The following is a 20,692-nucleotide window of genomic DNA, read 5'->3' on the forward strand; positions in this document are numbered from 1 at the left end:
CTTGGTGAAACCGAATCCCTCGTGTTTGGAGAGCAGGATTGTTCTCTGAGATTTACCGTAGGAGTTTAAACTTCTGAAAAATCTGTTTACAATGTGTCTGAACTGGAGGATGGAGGACACAGTAGAGACTGTTATCTGTTTACTGCTCAGATAAGGAGGTGGAATAGATTGCTGGCCTGTTTCTGAACTCTGCTTAATGAATGGTTGCTAGGCAAATTGCATCTCAATCAGCTTAATCCTCAAGATGTCATTTACAGGTCTGCTCTTTGTGAGGGCCAGAACCGTGTGCTTTCAAACTGTACAGGCCAGAAATTGCTAGCAAAGCAGCTTAGAATAGCTTGGTGAAAAATTCGGCGTGCGTGTGTTGCTGAGCTGCCCAATTTAAAGTGCCGGTTGTCGCAGGGCCCTCCTCGCGCAGCCACGCGCTGGATGGGATGTTGGGTGACAGCCGCGTCGTTTGCACCGTTTCGGTTCGCCACCGCCCGGCGTCCGTCCTGACGTCTTGGCACGGGATTAACGTGAAAGAAAACGATTCTCAATGGGGACCGCTCTGCTGATGGCATGAAAGGTATTTGTGGTTTGATTGAGTTTGCTCCGAGCGCGGCGTGATCACAGGGCGTGTATACGTGGGACGTGATTAACTTTGCAAACGGGAGACGGTGTTACCTGACGCGGGACAGGGAGCTTGGTGAGAGGTCTCTGGTCGGGAGAGGGCATGGGCTGGTGGTGTGAAGGCGTCAGCCTGCCCCTGAAACCGTGGACTTTCTCCTGCAGCGTCAGGAGAGAGCTGGTTAACTGCCTGTGCTGGTGCGTGTGTTACCCGCTTGCATGGGGCTCGTGATTTAGTCCAAAGGAAAAAAAGTTTCCTAATGTAGTTAAGCTTTAACAGTCCCTCTGTAAAGAAAGATAACGAGATACTTGTTTTCGTTGGTTTCCCATGACAGTGATTAATATTATTGCAGGCAGGGCATTGTTCTGTGCATGGCTACGCCTTCCTTTCGTTTGAAATATGTCCCTGTATGTCATGACACCAAACACGATAAATGCAAACTGGAAAAGACTGGACTTGTTGAATGCTGGACATTTTTATGGTTTATGGCCACTGTGTGCTGATAGCAAACGTCCTTCACGTGGCCCCGTTGTTAGAACTGGAGGTCAAAGCGTGGTACATGAACTTTGCAGCGCTGGCATAGTTAGGATGTGTGCGGCTTTTGTGTTGTGCAGAAATGCTGTGAGAATTTTAGGAGAAGATTGTATTAAAATGGCGAGAGCCTCTCCAAATAAAGCGTAAATCAAATATTCCACCTTAGTCACCAGCAAAATGATGGTGGTGCTTGCATCTTTACGCTGTAGATGGGAAGAGGACTGTCGAACAGAAGACTTTGTGATCAGAGAGTGCTTTTCATGCAAATGAAGATTTTATTACATGCTGCTGAATCAGGGGCTTGTGTAGCGAGAACAGCGCAGAAGTGATAAGATCACTTTGTCATAGCTTGAAATTTTGCCCAGTGTGTCTTTCAGATCGCTGAAATGGGCAAGAGGCGCTCTTGTTAAGGGCGCAGCAGTAACTGATACAATATTTAGGGGCAGGGCTTTTTCTCCATGGCATGATCTGTCTGCGGTGGTCTTGCCATGTGCCAGCAGCCCTGATTGCAAAGCACTGAGGAACAGCAACGTGTAGGTGACCCCACGTAGCAGCAGAGCTGCAAAAACTCCCCCTGCTGATGGGATCCCAGCTCTCCTCTTGCCTGAATGGGCACAGAATCTCCTCTCTGCTGCAAGCTGGGAGCCGTTAGCATGGGGTAAAGCAGAGTTGTCCATTCTTTTGGCTGGCGTAGCCCGCGTTGCCTGTTCCCGAGTCGTGCAGGGCCTCTGCCCGTGCCGTGGGGCTGCATTTTGCTGCAGAGAGCACCCATCCAGGACTGTGTCTGTCGGTTTTCCTTTCCTGTTTGTTAGCTGAGATAGTCTTCCCAACGTCCTTCTTTCGTGCTGAGAACCGGTTTGGTTTAATGAGGATTGTTGTTGCCAACGAGCGAGTGGATGTAAGTAGTGGAATGGGCATCTAAATCTTACCCTGCGGATGGGTAGTGTTCAGCATCCTGATGTGACCTTGGTAAAAGTTCTCCGGCGTGTTACTTTCCCTCTTTATTTATCTCTCTTGATGCGTAGCAGCTTTCCTTCCAGAGAAGTGTCTGAGCTATTGGAAATCTGTCCTCCCTTCTCTTCCTCTTTCCAGAGACACTGTCAGTATAACACCCAAGCTGCTCAGATTGACGCCTGAATATTCTCCTTTTGCACAATCGGGAGGCATTCAGTGAAGAAGCAAGATGAGAAGAAGTTTAAGGTTTAGGACTGATGTTTTTAGACGCTTTTCAATCCTTAATTTTGAGTAATCTTGGTGAGGAAGGTCAAAGGCTTCCTTCACATGGGATGCCCCCATATGTGTGTGTCAAGCATCCAGCAGAGCGCAGGGCAGAAACGTGCTTAACGGTCATCAGGTTGCAGCGTGGGGCTGTCCGTGTTTCAGATTCTCATCTGAAGGGTCTAGGAACGAAATCTAACCCTGAATGTTCCTGGAGAGTTTCAAAGCGACAGGATGGAATCTTTTTTTTCCCCTTTTTTCTCATGCAAATTATGGTAAGGATTATTCAGTGTTTAAAATCTGGTTTATACTGGCTTCTGAATTTCATTTAAAATAAACATCTGGAGAGCTTTTTGATCTCCTGTGCAAGACTGCCGTCTGCCTCACTTGTTAAAATGACTTCTGCTTAATTTTTAGTGAAAGGCAAAGACCCGCATCGTTTTGGCCCAGAGGTGATCTGAATGCTTCACCTTCTAGCAGTTAGAAATTTCCACAAGCATTGCAGCCTATCCAGCAGATATTTAAAATCCTTTCTCTTAGGGAGCGTTGTGGCAGTCGGTATCTCTTTCTTTTGCGCTGCTCTTTGGGATCTGCCAGACTGCTCCCTGTAGCGCCATTTGTGCTTCTGCAAAGCCTCCTTCTACCAGTTCTGGGCGTGTAGAGGAGCGGATCCTTGGCCTGGGGAGAATTATGGTCTTGTCCCTCTGCAGCAGGCGGTACAAAGCCCTCCTCCGGAAGAATGCCACAGTTCGCTGGTGTCCTGTGGTCAGACTGGTGGAACAGCATCACACAAGGAGTAGTCGGTTATTTATTCAAATAGCTGTTACATCTGGAGCGTGTTTTCTCTGATTTGACAGGAGCTCGCCCCTCTACTCTTCGCTGGAGACTCGAAATGTGTGCCTGTGGCGAGGGCGCTGGGTCTGTGCTTCCGCTGTCCTTCTGGCTTTGAAATGGGTTCCTGTTGCTTGTTGGCAGACCCTGAAGCAGCGATCTGTGAGAGCCGTGTATTCAGAGCGAGAGTGACTTTACCTCTTTGTTTTTCCCTCTTTATTTATGGCTGTATGGGATCAGCTGGTCCCGCGTTATGTGCGAAGTAGTTAAATTTTAGCCCGCATCTGTAGGATGTGATTTCTCCCTCTGCCCTCTAGTCGCTTTGATCAAATCAAATAAAAACGCAGAGCTTTCATTTCTAGTTTTGTAGTTTCAAAGACAATCTCTTGACATGCTCTAGCAGTCTGGACCCACGTCTTTTTTTTTTTCTTTTTCCCCTCTTAGTCCAAAGGCGTACTGTGTCTTGCGCCTTCCTCTGTATCAGCAGTTGCAATCTGCATTGGCTTTTATCTGCATCAAAAGACAAATGGAAGAGACACTGCAGGAATGAGAAACAGACTTACACGTGCAATGGAAATATGTAATCCTTAACGTTCAGTCTGGCGCATGGAGTCCAGACCAGTTTCTGTATTGGATATCCCTAGTCTATACTCCCAGAAATGTGAGTTTAGATTTTAGGCTTTGAAGGTTGGTTAATCCTCCCAGTGGTTAATACCAACAGAAAATTTTCTGTGATGTCAATCCTTTCCTTCTAGATGCTTTTTTTCTTTGTTTTTTTGCCTATGTCAACTATACAAAGCAACACTCAATTTGAGAAATTAGCATTCAAGCACTCTGCAAACGCTTTATTTTTGTCCGCTTTGTGAGCAGTTGAACACACGTCCAGGCGGAAAGAGCTGCAGCTTGGTGGTGAGCGTGCCAGTGCCTCTCGACGTGAGGAGCGGCGTGAAGGCTCCCGGCCTCGGAACCTTGTCCGAGCGTCCTGAAAAGGCACCCCTGACCTCCGTCCTGGGAAAGCACATCTGCAAATCTCCTGCTCAACAGCATCCTCGGGGAAAGGATCCCTGCTAAGCTGAGCTAAATCACACCCAGTTGCTCAGCGAGATGAGCAGTCTGGTCGCTGTCATCCCAATCAAAACCCGAACCGTGTCTGATGGCATTCGTAATGTCGCGGTGCGCGTTGCTTTTTCGGGATAGTAGCGCTTAAAGCAAAGTGTGTTTCTCTCTGCATTAAGGAGTCAGATTTAGCTATTCAAAGCAAGATGATAAATTGCTTTTCATTAAATGTCTTGAGCGCCAAGGGGTTCGCTATGTGTTCCAAGGAAAAAATACATTAATTACAGCTTCTGTAGAGCATTTATCAATCACGTAGTTATAAACAGTACTAATGCACTTAATTGAAGGTGGAAAAATTTACCGTTTGAATTTGTTGACTGTAGCAATTCTGTGGTTGGAAAGACAAATTGTCTGGTAGTTAAAATCAAGGAATACTTCGGGGATTGCCCAAGTCACTTTCTTGAGCGTGCGCTTGACCAGACTCTCGCGCTGTGTTGGGAGCAGCTGTGCTGCCTTCTGGTGTGGGATGCCCCGTGGAGGGTGGGGACGCCCGTGGCTGTCACAGCCTGGGTTATCAGGAGCTCAGGGTTTCCGTACGGGCAGTTTGGGCTGTGTTTGCCGCGGAGGTGCGGTCCTAGGGGCTGCAGGAGCAGGATTTGTTCTCTTCTCGCCCACGCAGCCAGGTTGTGTTTACCATGCAACGGGATGTCTCACTGACTTCGTGCAGTTACAACTGCTGCTCTGTCCTGTCTGTACGATCTATATTGCCATGTGTGCATATTGGGTTTTTGGGTTTTTTTTTGTTGTGGGTTTGGTGTATTTTTTTTAAGAAAGAGGCGAGTGCAGAGGAGGAAGGCTGCACAACAGCAAAACAAAAATTTCCTGCTCACTTGTAGTCAGTAAAACTCGAAATGAAAAAAGAAACCTTTTGCGAATGTGTAAACTTTGGATGAAGGTGATAAGGGATGGATAAAGGAATCGTGTGGAATCACACAGAAGTATTTTGCTGGGGCTGCAGACAAATATCTCGGGTGCTTGTGTGCAGAGGTTTTGAAAACATCTTGCACGCTCGTGTTGCTTTTCCTGTGGCTGTTTTGAGCTGCCAGCTCTGCAACTGGCTGCTTTTCCTGCTTCTTGGGAAAGCACTGAGAGTAGCAGAGTTTTTTCACAGTAGTTCACAATTAATGTATTGCTTGTCCTTTCTTCTGCTGACTTGTTATGAGATGGCCTTTGAGTTTCCTGGAAGATTGATAAGAGCACTGGGTCTGGGTCAGGACAAGCCAGCGGGACACGGGCACCTCGTTCTGACAGGAAAATGCCGTCCCGGTGTCTGGTCCAGCTCTTTGGTATTCACCTGACGACTTGTGTTTTCTCCTGGTGAGTGTTTTGTACTTGTGTTGCAGCTTCTGTTCGAGGTCCTTCGAATGCTTTTCGTCTTTACAGTAGGCTGCACAGTATCTCCAGCTACAGAAGAAGGTCTTATCTTGCCCTTACAAACGGTAAAGTGTGTATCTGAGAGCTGATGTGTTCGGGGTCCAGCAAGAAGCTCTGGCACCGTGAGCAATTAGACAGAGATCTCCAATTTGTATCTTGAATAAAAACCTGCCGTGTATTTCTCCGTTTGCTTTATAAACGAGTGGTTAAAATTGCGCATAGGTGGGACCTGAATTCAGTATCCAAAGAGCTAAAGGCTAAACCAAACAACCTTCAGTGTAATTGCACGGGTCAAAATGGTACGTGTGCGTAACCAGTGCAAACTGAAATCCGTCCCCGCCACGAGCCTGCCCGCCTGTGTTGCCCCGCCACCGGCACACCTGGTCGGCAAGTGAGTCACATTTTGTTTTCTTTCTTAATATGCGAGTTCTTTTCTTCTTGTTTTGTGTGAAGTCTAACGCATCCTGCCTCATCTTATTTGCAAATATTTCTCATTTTCAAGTGAATCTATTTTTAAAGTGAGACTTGAAGCATGTTTTTCAATATCTAACAAACGTCTGGTTTGTTTGTGTGTTGCATAGAGGTAAATTTTGTTCAAAGTTAGGTCTGAAAAATTGTTTTTTTGAAATAATCAGCTTGTAATAAACAGGGGAAGATAACTACTTTCGTACTTGGGGAACTGTCATAATCTGTAACTTCTAATGATGTTTTAGAAGGAAACACTGTGATCCTTCTGTCATGTGCAGCCACGAGGATTTCTGTAAGTCATGATTAAGACTTTAATTCTGGGCTTTTATAGAGTAAGTGTGGAATGAGAGAAGATAATGATAATGGTGATCTGTGCAAAGCAGCCACTGGAGTGGGAACTATTTCATGTTTCCTTTCCCCTTTGCCTGGGCAGCTGCTTGCTGTAGTTTAAAAAAAAAAAAGCTTCCTCTTCAGATGTGGGAAGGCAAGAAAGGCGAGAGGGAGGAATTCTGGCCGAGGGTGGCATGAGGAAGCTCACAGCTCTTGCACATCCTTTGTGATAAAGTAAACCTTGGGATTCCAACCTCCTGCTTCTCCCAGGCATCGAACGCGTAGGAAAGCCGCACGTAACACCGCTGCGGCACGCGTTCTCGCCGACGATGCCGAGGTTGTAACTGCAGACTCTGTGCTGTGGGAAAGGGGTCGATGTGTGTTTTGGTTTCTTATCACTTGAAGGCAGAAGGAAGTTGCGTACGAGGATGGAGGACGTCTGCTGGTGGGAACACGCGGTGCCTCCGTTGGGGTATGTGTTAGAGCATCCTGTAGTTTGGCAGTCGTAGGGCTGCTCTGGGTTTGCTTTGGATCTCAGCTAACCTCAGTGCCGCCCTGCTCACAGAAAAACCTGCATGCTCGTGTCTGGAAGTCTGTTCCGTATTTTATAGCAGCTCCTGTGATAGAGATGCTGCTCAAGCATGTAGGAAGAAAGTGGATTTAGTTTGCCCTGGGGATGATGGATGTCTTGGAGGAAGGAATGTTTGTTTGCGCCTTTCCATATCTTGGTGAAGAAAACGGTATCTTCTGTGAATGTTATAGCGAGGGTAGGGAGTCTGTTTTGCATTTCGAAAATATAAATGCAAGCCTGATATCCCAGGCAAGTTATGATTTTGATGACAACACTGCATTTACCTGGTCTCTGCTCTTAACTGCTGCGCTCCAACAGTAGCGTCCTTCGCTCCCTCTCCTAAATGACCATGCAGATTTATGCACTGTGAGACTTAACTAAGATAAATCCCAGGCTGTTCTTTTCATCTCTGTTTCCCAGCAGTACAGCATTAAAACCTTGGAGTTAGAAGTTACCATATAAAAGGCAAAAGAAAATTAATTAAAGGTCAGAGTGCTTTAGCGTACTGAACGCTCAGAGGAGGCAGATACAAAGTTATTCAAATCACTCATGACTTCAGGCAGGTCCGTTTTCCCATTTCTTACATACGTTCCCGTGGTAAAAGCAATATCTCGTCTGTCTCAGAACTGACCACTAGCGTGTGTGTTTCAAGCACAGCCAGAAATATTCCTTTGAAGCTTTGGCCAGGCCCTACAATCATCCCGACTTGTCTTTTCTACATCTTTCCTTTTCCCTTAGAAGCGGCCTGCAACACCTGGCAAGACCTACTTACGCCCGTGTTGTCTGTCAGCTCTCCTGCCACGTTGCAGAATACGGAGTTAAATCTAAAAATAGGCTTAAAAAGAGGTGAGAGCTCTGAGCGATGTAAAATAAGCCACTGATTTGGGTCATGAAAGGGAATTGATGTCACTGGTTCTCCATTGCAGCTTTCTTGAGCTAAGAAGTTCTCGTTCTGAGCGCTGAAAATGCGGAGGAGTGGTGGTTGAGCAAATGGTGCTCGGGAGAGGGAAGGGCAGCCTGCTTCCACTCCTCCCCGGGAGGATGCCCGCACCGTGACCTTGTAAGGCTGACATGAGAGTCAAGGTGGTATTGAACGCCTCGCAGCTTCATTTATCTTCACCGTCGTCTTCACTGGTAGAAAACTATCACCCACTGCTGTCCTTTTTAACAAGGAGCAGCCACGGCATCGGGTGATTCAATGCTTCATCCAAAATTATGTCAGGAACCTGTGGTGAGCCGGATACTTCCCTCATCTCTTCTGTCACAGGCTAGCCTCTAAGCAGGAGACAAGTCTTCTAAATTAATCTAGCCAAAACCCCTTAAGCTGCTGTAAAAGGAATTGTGTGGCATTTTTGCCCATTTTAGCGTGGTTATGTGGCTGAAGTAATGTTCGTTAAGTGGTTTGCTGTGCTTTGGTGGAAGGTAGAGTGTTAATAATTAAAATTGGAAGGAAGTTCTAAAGTACCATAGGGGATGACGACCGCTTTCTGGTCTGTTAGCTAACAGAAATGCAAAATATAAATGGACGAATCAGCAGGAATTTAGTTTAACGCTCCCTTCCCCCAGCCACCTGCATGGGCTGAGCACAAAAAGCAGCTAATTGTCTGCTCCGCTGCGGAGATGAAAGAAGCTGGTCCTGCAACAGGAAAGACTATTGAACTGCATAAAGGTGGTAAATTATCAGTGCTGAAAACCTTTTGAGTTGGTAGCTTTACTTGCTCAAAAAGTACATTATCTATACTGGTATTTACAGCGTTCTGGGGCTGATCAAACCAGCGTCTGGTGACGTTAACCTTATGTTTCAGTCTGTGTAATTACGAGGTCAGTAAAACTGAAACTTTTTTTGTGCAGCTCTTGGGTATTGTCGGAGGGTGTGTTTGGTGAGGACGGGCCCTCTTAATGGCTTTATCTTGGCCCGGCTAACGAGCTGTTGGCAGAATCGCGCCATGATTTGCGGTGGGCAGGCTGTGAGAGCAGCCTCGTGTTTGTCCATTTTCCTGCCAGCAGTTTCATTTGCAAAGTGCAGGCAGGAGCAGGCTCCTTGCCAGCAACAGCTTCATTCAGATTAGGGCTTTAGTTCAATTATGTCCAATTAACTTTTATTGCAGATAGCAGTGATAATTACTTGCAAGTCAATTTTTTGGCTGTGGTTATCCAAAGGCTAAAGTCTGAGCGTGGTGGATTTTAATAACTGAAGTGACGTATAGCTTTTCCTCTTTTTTTTTTCTTCTATAGGCCTCAATTAGATGAAAGGTCAGAAGCTATGTAAAAATCCATCTTACAATTAAAGCCAACTGTTCTACACTTCAGCAGATGCGTAGTCCTGTGTTCTAAAATAATCTCTTGGGACCAAGCTAAAAAACGGCTTTTTAAACTCTAAGATCATAACCTTGAGCTTGCTGCGGCTTTATCCGACGAGTGGATTGGATGGAGCTGATGTCACTTGGTACCTGCCTGCCTCGAGCCCAGAGCCGCCACCTCGGCTTTTCTCTTACTACATCGTGTTCCGAACTGCTCACCGAGAAGCCTTTGGTGGTAGCCTTTGGGCATGAGGAGTGGGTTATAAACAACGTTCTGTTTTAAGCGCTGTTACCCCAAAGCTGCTTCGTTTTCTTCCTTGCTGAGCGTTGCCATCCCGGCCCGGGGAGGGGAGCAGCGCTGTGCCGCAGCAGGTGCCTCCCTGCCCCAGAAGCACCCCGCGGACATTTAAATTCCCTCTGCCTTTCCCCTCCAAACTATTTAATTTTGTTGCCTGAGTACCATTATAAATGGAGGTCAGCCTAAAAGGTGAAATGGTTTACAAGCAAAATCATAGTTAATTAAACTGCAAGAAGCAAAAAATTGGTTTTGATCGAAACTGTTGCAGGGCTCTCCAAAAGGTCCACCTGGCTGCAGAGAGACAAAAGGTCCCGTGCCGGCGGATGCTGACGGTGCGCTCCGCGCGTTATAAAAGGCGACTTTCTATTGTTCCCTCCTCCTCTTTATTTATCCCCAAGTAATCAGGATTCTATTGTGATTTATCGCCATTTCAAAAGGCGACCTCACCGCGTGTTATTTTGCAACGTTTATAAAACGTGAAGAGGGTGCGATACCGGCCGGCGATGAATGCGGTGCTAGTTTGGTAATTTCGTTCCAGGAAACTGGTAAGATTTATCTCTGGCTTTTCAGCACTCCTGGGAAAGGGCCCTTCCAGTAAGTGCCCAAGAATAAAGGGAAGTTTTAGGGCTGGAGAAAGGCGAGAAGCCGGCAGGATCAGTCACTGTCGAGCGGGGCGGAGCGGACTAGAAGGAATCGTACTGAATGCTGAGTTTGGCTGGGGGCGGGCATTCAGTGTCTGTAGTTGACACAAATTTTTGAAACCCGTAGATTTTTGGGTTCATTTGGGAGAGGGAAAAGGAATGAGGCTCATTTGGTCTTGAGCAGCCTGCTGGGGGGTAAATGAGACACTGAGTTTCCCTTGGAGCATGAAGATTGGCCTGGATTCAATTAAGTTTCCTGGCAAGCTCTTACAGACTTTGGTACCAAAGGAACTTTACAACCTGGGTTAGTTTTTTGGGTTTGTTTGCAGCATTTCTACATGTGCTGAACTTGGAGTGTGCACCGTGCGCTTGGGGGTTGCCGTAAATCCCACCAGTGGTTATGGAACGTCACCACGGGGCTCTCTTGTGGATAAGGAGGGAAAGCGAAGCGTACCAGCCAGCCCACGGCTTATGGGACCCCGGGGTGCTGGAAACTTGGAATAGTTTGGAGCTTTTCTTTTGTGTGTGGGTGGATGCTCCTGCTTCCTCCTGGCCCCAGGCTTTGTGAACAAGCCCGCAGTTAATCGTGGAATTTCAAACATGCGTGTTTACTTTCAGGAACCTCACTGTAGGCTTCACCAGCTTGCTTTCGTCTAAACCAGCTCAGTTTCCCGTATTTCAGTGGTCGGGGATGGTTGTTGGGAGTGTTTCCTTTGTGTGCTTACCCTGCAGGGCCTCTCGGGAGCTTCAGAGACTGGCATATTTGAAAACTTGGCAATAACTGTGCATATGTGGTCTGTTTATGTTATGATAAAGCCGTGTTAGGGTATTAGAAATTTCCTAGTGGTACCGAGTTGCTTTACACCTAGGTTTTACTCTAGCTTGTAAAAAGTACCCCCTGGCTTGAGGAGCACTGGTTCTGGCAGAGGCAATACTAAACTTTGAATAATCAGCCAGAAAACAAAATAAAATATATTTTTGATCCAGAAAGGCAATATCATGGTAGGTTTTACTGGAAGTGATTCTTAACTCTGCAGAGGGGAGGTGAGTTCTTCTGTCCTACCCAGCGAGCCTTGGTGGGAAGAGGACTTACTCTGAAAATCAGTGCAGGGGACACTGCGCTGCCTGGAACCGAAGAACTCCCTGATGTGCAGGTAAGGCTGAATGTGACGGTCACCGTGGGGATGTGACAATCACCCCCAAGTCCCAAGCACTGCAAATCCCTTTTAAGCTTAACATGCTTTGACTAGGAGGGGAAAAAAAAAAAGTTCTTGTGTCTAAACGTGCTGTTTCATAGCACGTCCTGCAGCACGTGTGCTGTTAAGATTATATCCTGCAGCCAGATTAGATTAAAATCACTTCAAAGAAGGGTATTTATTTGTTTATTCCAATCTAAAGATGATTTTCCTCTAGGAATGTGCTTTACCTTTTTATATATGTATTTTCAAGACAAAGCTCATTACGCTGTGTTTGGCAGTGCACAGAATCGGATTCAAATACAATTTAAAAACTTCAAAGGTAAGGATTTTACAGCTGCGCTCCATCGCAGGGTGCCAAAGCCAACTGGTCACCTTGCTCTCCAGTTTGCAGCTGACTGGTCTAGGTGACGGCGTTACAGAGCCTGGGACAGCGCAGAAACCCCTCGGTTCCCAATTCCCTATGTCCTTTCCAGTTCCCCCAGTAACCCATCCTCCGAGGGGCTGGGGCAGCAGCCCCGTGGGGAACTTTGCAGGTGCAAGTTGCGGCCGTGCAGCCAAGTCTGTGAGCAAGAAGTCTTGACATGCCAAATTCAGTTTAATTCCAGCTCTGGACTAATGGGAAACAATAAAGCTGAGCGCAGGAGGGGACTAAGAGCAGTCCGAGACAGCCATTAATGCTCACCCCAATCCCAAATACAGGCCGTTTGGGGGGATTTGGGGTCATTCCAGCTGGGTGGTGTGCTGGAGCTGTCTGAGTTAGCTTGTGCTAAAGAGGAGCCAGGTTAGAAAGTAGTAGTCAGACACTGAGTATCTCAGAGAGAATAGGTATTAATTTCTAACAAAAAAATAAATGGGCTTGTTTGTGAAGTTATTTTCAATGGATTCGTTTTCAGACACTGAGATCTGTATTACTATATTAATTTCACAGAGAACTAAAATTGGAGGGAGATTTTAATTGTAATATGGAATTCAGCGTTGGGAGTTATGGTCAGCACTTCTATGTGAGTCTGATTTTTTATTTATTTTTTTTTAATGCTCGGCAGTGACCTTGATGGCATCAATTTGGTTATTGCAAATCAAGCTAAAAGAATTATTTTATGCTTCTTAAAATTATTTTTCTAAGTCCAGTATTTCCTTTAAAACAGTTATTGCCACCCCAGTCTTTCATGAACCTTTGGCATTGCCTAAAATGATTATCCGCCTGCGGGAACAACTTGCCTTTATAGCCCCCTCTAAAACATTACTCTCTGTATTGGAGCTAAAGCTTCTGTAAATACATGTTTTGACCTTCAAGGAAATATTGCTGTCTCCTCTCAGGAGCTTGGCTATTCGGAGTCGGATGCTGTGACCTCTCTTAATCACTTGTTCTCTCTCCTGATGTGCCATTATCCTGTTTATCGCTGCGTGCGTGGCGCTGAGCCGCTCCGTGGCACTTGAGCGAGAGGCTCGCTCAGAGCGTCGCCGCGTTGAGGCTGTAACGAGCCTTAATGACGGAGCAGGTGAGCAAACCCTCAACGTGTTTTGCTGTCAGAAACGCTACTTGTTCAGTCAAAGGGCGCGCCGAGCGCGGTGCTGCAGAGCGCTTTGCTCTCTTCCAGGGCTGCCACACGCTTGCCGTCCGTTAAGTAACATTTTAGACACCGAGCAGGGACGGGAAGTAATCTCGGGCTGGCGTCAGACCTTACTGGAGTGGAAGTTAGAGGCTTAGGTGAGTGTGGGAGAGATGTGAGCTGATGGTTTTCTGACTGCAGTGACGGCTCTTTAATTTTGTTTGTCTGCTTTGCGCTGAGAAATAGGTCTTGTTTTTGCCAGTCTTCTGAAGTTGATGAAATGAGGAAAAAAGGAAAATACAATTACTGGGGTTTTTTTACTTGCTGACTGCGAGTGTTTCTGTTGCTTACTCAGGTAAAGCTCTGGCAACTCACAGTGATTTTTGTCTTCTGATTAAAAGGAGCTGGATTCTTGTCTTGTCTTTTTGGTCTTGCTGGGCATAATTTGGGGCAAGAAACTGCTGCCCACAAGCTGTTTGCGAAGTTTCACTGAACGTCGTGTATTTATAGTCATGAATAAATCTCATCTATAAAGGTCGAGCAACTTTTCAGTTCCTGAAGTAATTCCTTGAAGTTGTGGGTGTGACAGTTCTTCGGTCATCATTTCTGAACACCTTCTGAAAGACCCTGAGAACTCCACCTCCTACAGAAGGTGAAAAGAAAATCCAAGTTTAGTTTATCTCACAGGGTTTTACAACTACATACCTTGGGCTGCTGGTAGTGCAGATCGATCCTGTCTTCTAGGGATGGAGAGCGATGTGAACTTGTTCTGTTGGTGGTTGCGCTGTGGGCCCTGCAGCTCGCTGAGGTTGTGTGTGTGTGGGTTCCTCAGGGCACTGAGTCGCTGTTCCTCTGGGCAGGTTGGGTGAATGGGCAGTAGCTTGGAGTTGTCGAGCTGACAGTGCCCAAAACTTTTCCGTTGCTGGTCGCGTTGGCACCCAACGGGCTCGCTCAGCGACGCTCACTTGGCTTTTGAGAGCGCTCGCACAGTGAAGATGCAGAAGTTTTGGTAAATTAATATTTGCACGAGATTCCTTGGCCATTGGTTTAAGCAGCCTTTGCGTTTTGAACCAAGGAGATGCCTGTAAACACGGAGCTAATGGATTCTACTCAGCGAGCAATTGCTGTGCTACGGGAATGCTTTCAGTCCATGCTGTTTGCTGTGTTAGGGCAAGTACTCCTTGCGCGGTCTGGCTCGTGACCGTGGTCAGAGGTTAGGTTTCAAATTAGTCTTTAAAATGTCCCTGCAGAGAAATCGGCTTTTGGAGCTCTCTGGAGCATGAAGCAGTGGTGCTGTCCCCGAGCAGCGCTGACGTTGCTGTGCTGGGTGTCATCCAAAGGTTTCATTCACGTCGCCTGTGCAGCCCTCGGCAGGAGAACTCTTTCGGAGGTGGCCTCGACGGGGTTTCTGCAGCCGTGGCTTCTCGTGTTGATTTGAGCTTTCTGCTTCACCCCTTTTGATCTTCAGATGCCTCCCCAGTTGTTTTAACTGGGGTTAGTGAAACAACGACTGAAATCAAATCAGCCCATGACTTTGGAAGCCTTCAGCTCTTCCCATGTTTGGGGGGTCGTGTAACAAGCCCCAAGGCCTTTTCTAGCTGCTTCGTAGGTGTTTTGGCAAAAGCACTCCCAGAATAGTGGCGCTAAGCTTGTGGAGATCTGGGCAAGGAGGAGAAGTCAACTGATTTCTCCACCTCATTTCCTAGAGCTTTCTACAGTGCTCGTGGCTGGCTGTGGCTTGCCCCAGTAGCTGGGACAAGGCGGGATTTAAGCAGGGGCTTGGACCAGATGGCCTGGTCCTCTAGAGACCGTGTTCCTACTTGAATTTCTCTTTCTAGTCCTAGTAACACGGGGAGACTTTGAGCCTGAGTTAGCTTTGTTGCTAGAAACCCCCCATGTATCCATACGCTGATGACGGGGTTTGAGGGTAGCTGAGTTTTTATATAAAAAGAGTTTTAGTGCTTCATGTGTTCTCTCAGGGTTTGGTTTCGCGGAACCTCTGCAGCAGAGAGGGTGGTGGCACCTCTGCAGCTCCTTTGTGCAGAAGGCACGTCTTGCCGTTTGTCTAACCCAGAGCCGTGCAGGTTAGCGAATCTCCTGCGAAATGAAGGAAGTTGGAGCCATTCATCTTGCAGCCTAATGGACCACAGAAATTACAAGCTGTAGCATGCAGCTTAATCTTGCCACAAGGCAGAGCGCTGCATACTTTGCCTTCAGTTTGTGCATGCCGTGCCTTTTTATTCAAGGTAAAAGAGCAGTTGACAGGATTTCTCCGGAGGACTTGCCTTGGCTATACCTGGTAGATGGCCAGTGCTTTACTTGTGTAGTAACATGGATCATGGTGGTTTCTTCACCGCTCGTAACAACCACCTTTGAAATTGGAGGATGGAGTTATGGACTGTCCTCCGTGTGTCGAGCAGCAGAGGAGAGCAAGACGGCTGTTTTGGTTTTGACCCTGCAGATGATCCGCTTGAAGTGTTTCCGCCGCCGCTCGGAGACGCAGTAAGGGCCGGAGCAGCGGTTGCACGTCTGTGCTTGGTCAGGCCTTCACCCAGGGATGGCTCTTTGCCGCTTTCTTTGCTCTGTTCCTCCTTGTATTATAACTTTGAATTGTCTCTCTGTTGTTGCAGTGTGCAGAGGAGTGAATGCCCCATGTTGTGTTAGTGCCTGTCTGCCATGCTGGCCTGTCTGCCAGGACCAGGTGACCTCTCCTTTCAGCTTCTTTCTTACACGCAGATGAACACTGGACTTCAGAAATGTGAGTGACGTTTTGTCTGCAGGATGTGGTTATCTGTTAAATCTGGCTCTGGTACACCTGGGACATGAACATTTAGGGTACAGTGGAAAAACTATTTAACGTTAGAGTCTTTCTTTTGTTACGCCTTCAAGGCATCCGTCAATAATGACTCTGAGAAATCCCTGTGTAGGTTCATGTATGTGCAGCAAGCTCTCCCCTCCACTTCCTGGCTTCGTAAAGGTTAATTTTAACCACAGCAAGATGAAATGCAAGCAAGGTTTCTGTGAGATTCCTGCCTCTTTGCTAAAAGTGGCCAGCTGACTTGCCTCTTAACTTTTCCTTGACTTTCTTTCACTTCAATTTGTTTAATTACTCGTAGACACCAATGAAAGTTGGATCAGACTAATGCAAACCTTTTGAGGTCAGCAACTCTGTTGTTCTACATACCTGGGGCATATACTGCAAACAGTAGTGATCGAGCCCAAATTGCTAAAGTTCAAAGTTTCCATCTTCTTTCTGATGTCTCTTTTGGTGCCTCTGAAAATATGTCTGCAGAGTACTGTGATTATTCTTTTTTGCTAACTTCAGTTGCCTTTTTTGATAGTTATACTAGTATTTTTAAGAACAACGTAAGCTTGGGAATGAAAGCTTCCTGGCTAGAGATTTAAAAAAAGTCTTACTCTGTCTTTCCTCTTTATCCCTGAAGTTGCACATTGATTGTTCAGCTGAAATTTCAGAAATACCAAGGTTTCCGTGCAAGATCTGTGTGCTTGGCTCTCAGGGCTGAGACCAGTCTCATGTATTTGAAATGCGCATTGGGACATCTCCGTACCCTCAGCTTGCTGAGGGACTCGTTGCTCTTTAAAACCAAGTAACTTACAGTCCGGTGGTCGCTAAATTGTTTATGTGTTAAGGCTGGTGATGATACTGAAAATAGATAATTTTGCAGTTGAGGGTGACATGCTCGAAAGTCCTGGCTGTGCCAAAAGTGAATGACACCCCTCACGTCCACACGCGCGCTCCCCCTCAGCACTCGCACAGCGTGTATGCGCTGACTCCACGGGCTCAGGAATTGTGGTGACACTTTCGGCAATAATAAGAACCTTTACCGACAGAAGAACTTCCTTAGATGGCACGAAACCGGGCGCACTCCCCTCCTTTCTCCTTTCCATTTCCCGTTCGGTCTTTGCTGCCCGAAACGTGCTTATTCAAAAGGTGTGGGCTCTTGCGGGCAGAACGTGCTTAGGTCCTCGCTTTATGTGACGTTTCTTCGGTGGATCGGGAAGCTTAGTTCTGGAAGCAAATTGTTGAGGTTCACGTGAGGGTAGCTGTGCATAAATCAGGTATTTTCTAATTACGCATTGACGAGGCGACGCGCTGCCACACGGGCAGTCTCTTAACATGATGGCACCTGATGCTGTTTCTGCTTATCCCCGTGCTGGAAGCGTTGCTGTATCCTGCTTAGCAAAGAGCTTCGGGTACCGCGTTTCAAAGAATTTAGGACATCAAGTAGCTGGCAGGCACTGGCTGGCAGCGGTAATGCTCAGCTGTTCCAGTTTGGTCTGATTTATATGGAAAGTGAAACTGCTGGCCCAGCCCTCGCTCACCCCTGCTGCAGATGTGTGTAAGATTAATTGGGGCGTTTCTCTCCGCGCTGTATATGCACACGTAGTGTAGCCCCTGGCCAAGGGAAAGCTGAGTTAATGAGCATTTTTTAATGAACGGTGACTTGTGACTTTTAGTGGGGGGTTGCAAGCGGGCTTTAACAGTACTGCTGCTGGTTTTATGAAATGCACAGAGCTCTGCATGGTAGCCTTTATTCAGACTTAGTGTTTGTATTAATAATTTAAGTGTAGTTTTCGGGATCAGACTTTTTATTAATGCTTAAAAATTTGCATTAGCTCAATTATCTTTTTTTAGTTAATTGCTTTCAAATAAGAGCCTTTTTTCTTAAAGGTGGTTTGTGCAGTAAGAGTTTTGTGGATTAATATGCAGATATTCTTTTCCATTAGAAACTGATCAGTACACGACTTCTGATTTCAGTATTTTTCTTCGAATTCCAGCCTCCCTCACAGGAAAAGCTAACCCTGAAGTTTGTCCTTGCAGGGGATTTCTCACTGACTCTGTGTGGATATTCTCTCCTTCCTCCCAGTGACTCCAGTATAAATGTGACCGGTCAGTTGGGACACTCGAGGCAGGACTGTTGGGGCAGTGTCTGCAGCTGCTGTTGGATGTAGCAGCAGCAAGACAAGGCTTGGGAGAAAAAGGGTGATTTTTTTTTTTTTAATCACAGCAGTGCAAAGTTAAGGTGAAAGGTGCTTCTTGCAGAGCTTTTGCGGGGCGTGAGGGGGAGAGAGGAGAGCAGATTGGGACTGAACATGAGGTCATCAGCCATAAATCGAGTCCTTTCAGGGCTGTGAGGGCTCTTTCTGTAAAGCCTGTAGAGAAACTGCTGCGAGTGAGATTTTTGTGCAGAAGATGGACGCAGCTGTTTTTCACCTGTCCCGGCGCGGATGCTCTCCTCAGGGTAGGAATCCTGAAGGCCTGTTTGTATTTTGTTTAATGTCGATGAAAATTTAACCATAGGCCGATTTTGTTTAAAGCCGTGGGGTTTAAAGCCGTAGTGTGAAATGTACTTAAAAGATGTCACATTAGTGCTGAGGTGAGGCAGAGAAATACATTTCATTTCAGGATAAAAATAGCTCCAGCGGTGAGACACGCACAGGAGTGTGACCAGAAGAATTGGTTGCCACGGGATTAGCGGGAGTAGGAACTTGCAGCTCACCCATTTATTGGGGTAATTGCTCATATGCACAGCTTTGCCTTACAGTAAACATGAAATAATTACTTTTCAACAGAAGTATTCTGCCTTGCATTTACCATTAGGTAGCTTTGAGGAGCTCATCCCATTGTTTCATTAATGTAGCTTTACTCATCTGCCGTCCGCCTCATCGTTTTATGGCCTGATCCAGAATTCTTGCCCTTGCACACAAGTGATAAGCGTCTTCTAGAATCAGCATTTTCTTTTGGTCTATTCCAGCTGGCTTCCCATTCACGTAGTTATCAGACCTAATTGTTCTTTACTGGTTTGTAGGACGTTCTGTGGGGTAGTCAGGCTCTTGCTCATCCTAAAGTACCTGTGTAATTTTTCATCTGAAAAGAAAGCTTTAGGTGACATGGCCATAACTGTGACATAAGCTGTAAATACAGACAGGAGTGGGTTCCTTTGGCTGATGTTGACGATTCTTTTCTGATTTGTGGGGAGCTCTCAGGGTCATCTCAGATGATCTTAATGAGCATGAGCGATGCTAAAAATACAGATTGGGAGTTCTTAAGGGCCTTGGCTCATGAGGCAGGGTGCTGGCAGGTGCCGTTCAGCAGCTTTTCTCTTTGCCAGGAGCGTAGCGGCTCGCTCAGAAGGACTGATACAAACCACCTGCCTGCAGCAGCGGGTTCAGGGATGTGACCAGAGAGGACGTTCGGGTTAATGTCAGATGAATGTTTTCTTTGATGAAGAGGAGGGTTGGTCTGTGTCAGTGTTTGGGCAGCACAGGGAGTGAGAGTATCACCAGTGCTGTGCTTTGTGCCGTGCTCGAGATGCAAGACAACCTCCTGGGAAAGCTGCTTATTTCACAGAAGATATTTTTAGTATTTCTGTAAGTGTCTTTCCTTTTGGTATCCATCCTGTTTTCTGTTTTCTGACCCTTACTTTCTGAAAGTGAGGGTTCTTAGAGCAGTGCTGCTCTCTCCCTCACCTGGGAAGAACGGAAGCTTGCAGGATGCAAAGACAGAGCTGGTTGGTGCTCGTGTATTCAGGAGTCTTTTGCTTAAAAGAATTAGAGGTGGATTTTCAAGGGGAAGGGCTGTTTGCCCAGAAGCAACAAGGTCTTTGCTAGAGCATTAGGTTCCCGTGGGCCAGAGGACCAGATGTGGAGCTGGGATGCTGCTCTTGGGCTCTGGAGGAGCTGCTGCCGTGTTTCCTGTCCTCGCAGCACAGATGGCTTGGGGATGCTGAAAGCTTCAGCAGAAAGGATGGGCGTTTTTCCAGTAAACTTTTTGCAAAGTGTATGTGTGGAGGGGAGATCAAGCAAAGCAAAATCGGATTGTCGAAGCTGCGAGCCATAATTTGAAGATTATAAAATAGCTTCTAAAGCAGGAGTCCCATAGGAGTGAAGCAGCAGAGCTGCGGCAGAGGAACGGCCCAGCTCTCTGCTTGGAATACAGTTGTAGGGGGAGGGGCACGAGTGTTTCCCTGCTTTCTTTCCAGAAGCAGTTGGAGCTTGTGGGCAAGGTAGGTATCTGGTAAATCAGAGTAAGTGAAACCACACCCCTGTCTCCAGAAGTCCTTTGTCTGTGTCTGGGGAGTAGCATGTTTCTAATCTTCTGAGGTAATCACATCATTTCGCTGCGCGGGACGAGGATGCTGTCCTTAGGAAGGCACCACCGTGAGAATTCAGTAGAAGAATTAATTGCAAACTGTAAAACAACACGTGTGGAGCCTCCTTCCATTTGCTGAACTTGGACTGACTTCCTGATGGACAGAAAGACAGGTTGAAGTGCTTTCGGATGTCAGCGTCTAGAAAAGAGCTCGGACATACAGGAGGCTTAAGGTGAAGCACGTTGTACATGTGTCGGGTTGGCAGGGCAAGGTGTCAGCAGCAAGGAGGCAGTACAGGGGGGGCTTCTGTGAGAAACTGCCCCCAAGTCTGATGGACCCAGTGCCCGCCGGCGCAAGGACAGAGCCACCGCTGGCCGAGGCTGAGCCTATCAGTGGGGATGCCAGCACCTCTGGGAGAACAGATTTAAGAAGGGGGAAAAAACACCTGCACACCTGCAGCTGGAGAGTGAGAAAACGTGAGAGAAACAACTCTGCAAACACCAAGATCAGTGAAGAAGGAGGAGGTGCTCCAGGTGC

At 46.9% G+C, this 20,692-nt stretch overlaps 1 protein-coding gene across 1 annotated transcript in view; it reads left to right on the forward strand.

The window, feature by feature from the left end:
* Nucleotides 1–15,670: 15,670 nt before the first annotated feature.
* The window catches only part of FAM222B (family with sequence similarity 222, member B), a 7,864-nt gene continuing 2,842 nt past the window's right edge, over nt 15,671–20,692 (forward strand). The window contains exon 1 of the mRNA XM_009876901.1: nt 15,671–15,798. Coding sequence (XP_009875203.1) covers nt 15,717–15,798 — 82 coding nt within the window. The 5' untranslated portion in view covers nt 15,671–15,716. The remainder of the gene's footprint in view (nt 15,799–20,692) is intronic.

This window comes from Apaloderma vittatum, unplaced genomic scaffold (genome assembly GCF_000703405.1).
Source record: "Apaloderma vittatum isolate BGI_N311 unplaced genomic scaffold, ASM70340v1 scaffold25859, whole genome shotgun sequence".
Taxonomy (NCBI): Eukaryota; Metazoa; Chordata; class Aves; order Trogoniformes; family Trogonidae; genus Apaloderma; species Apaloderma vittatum.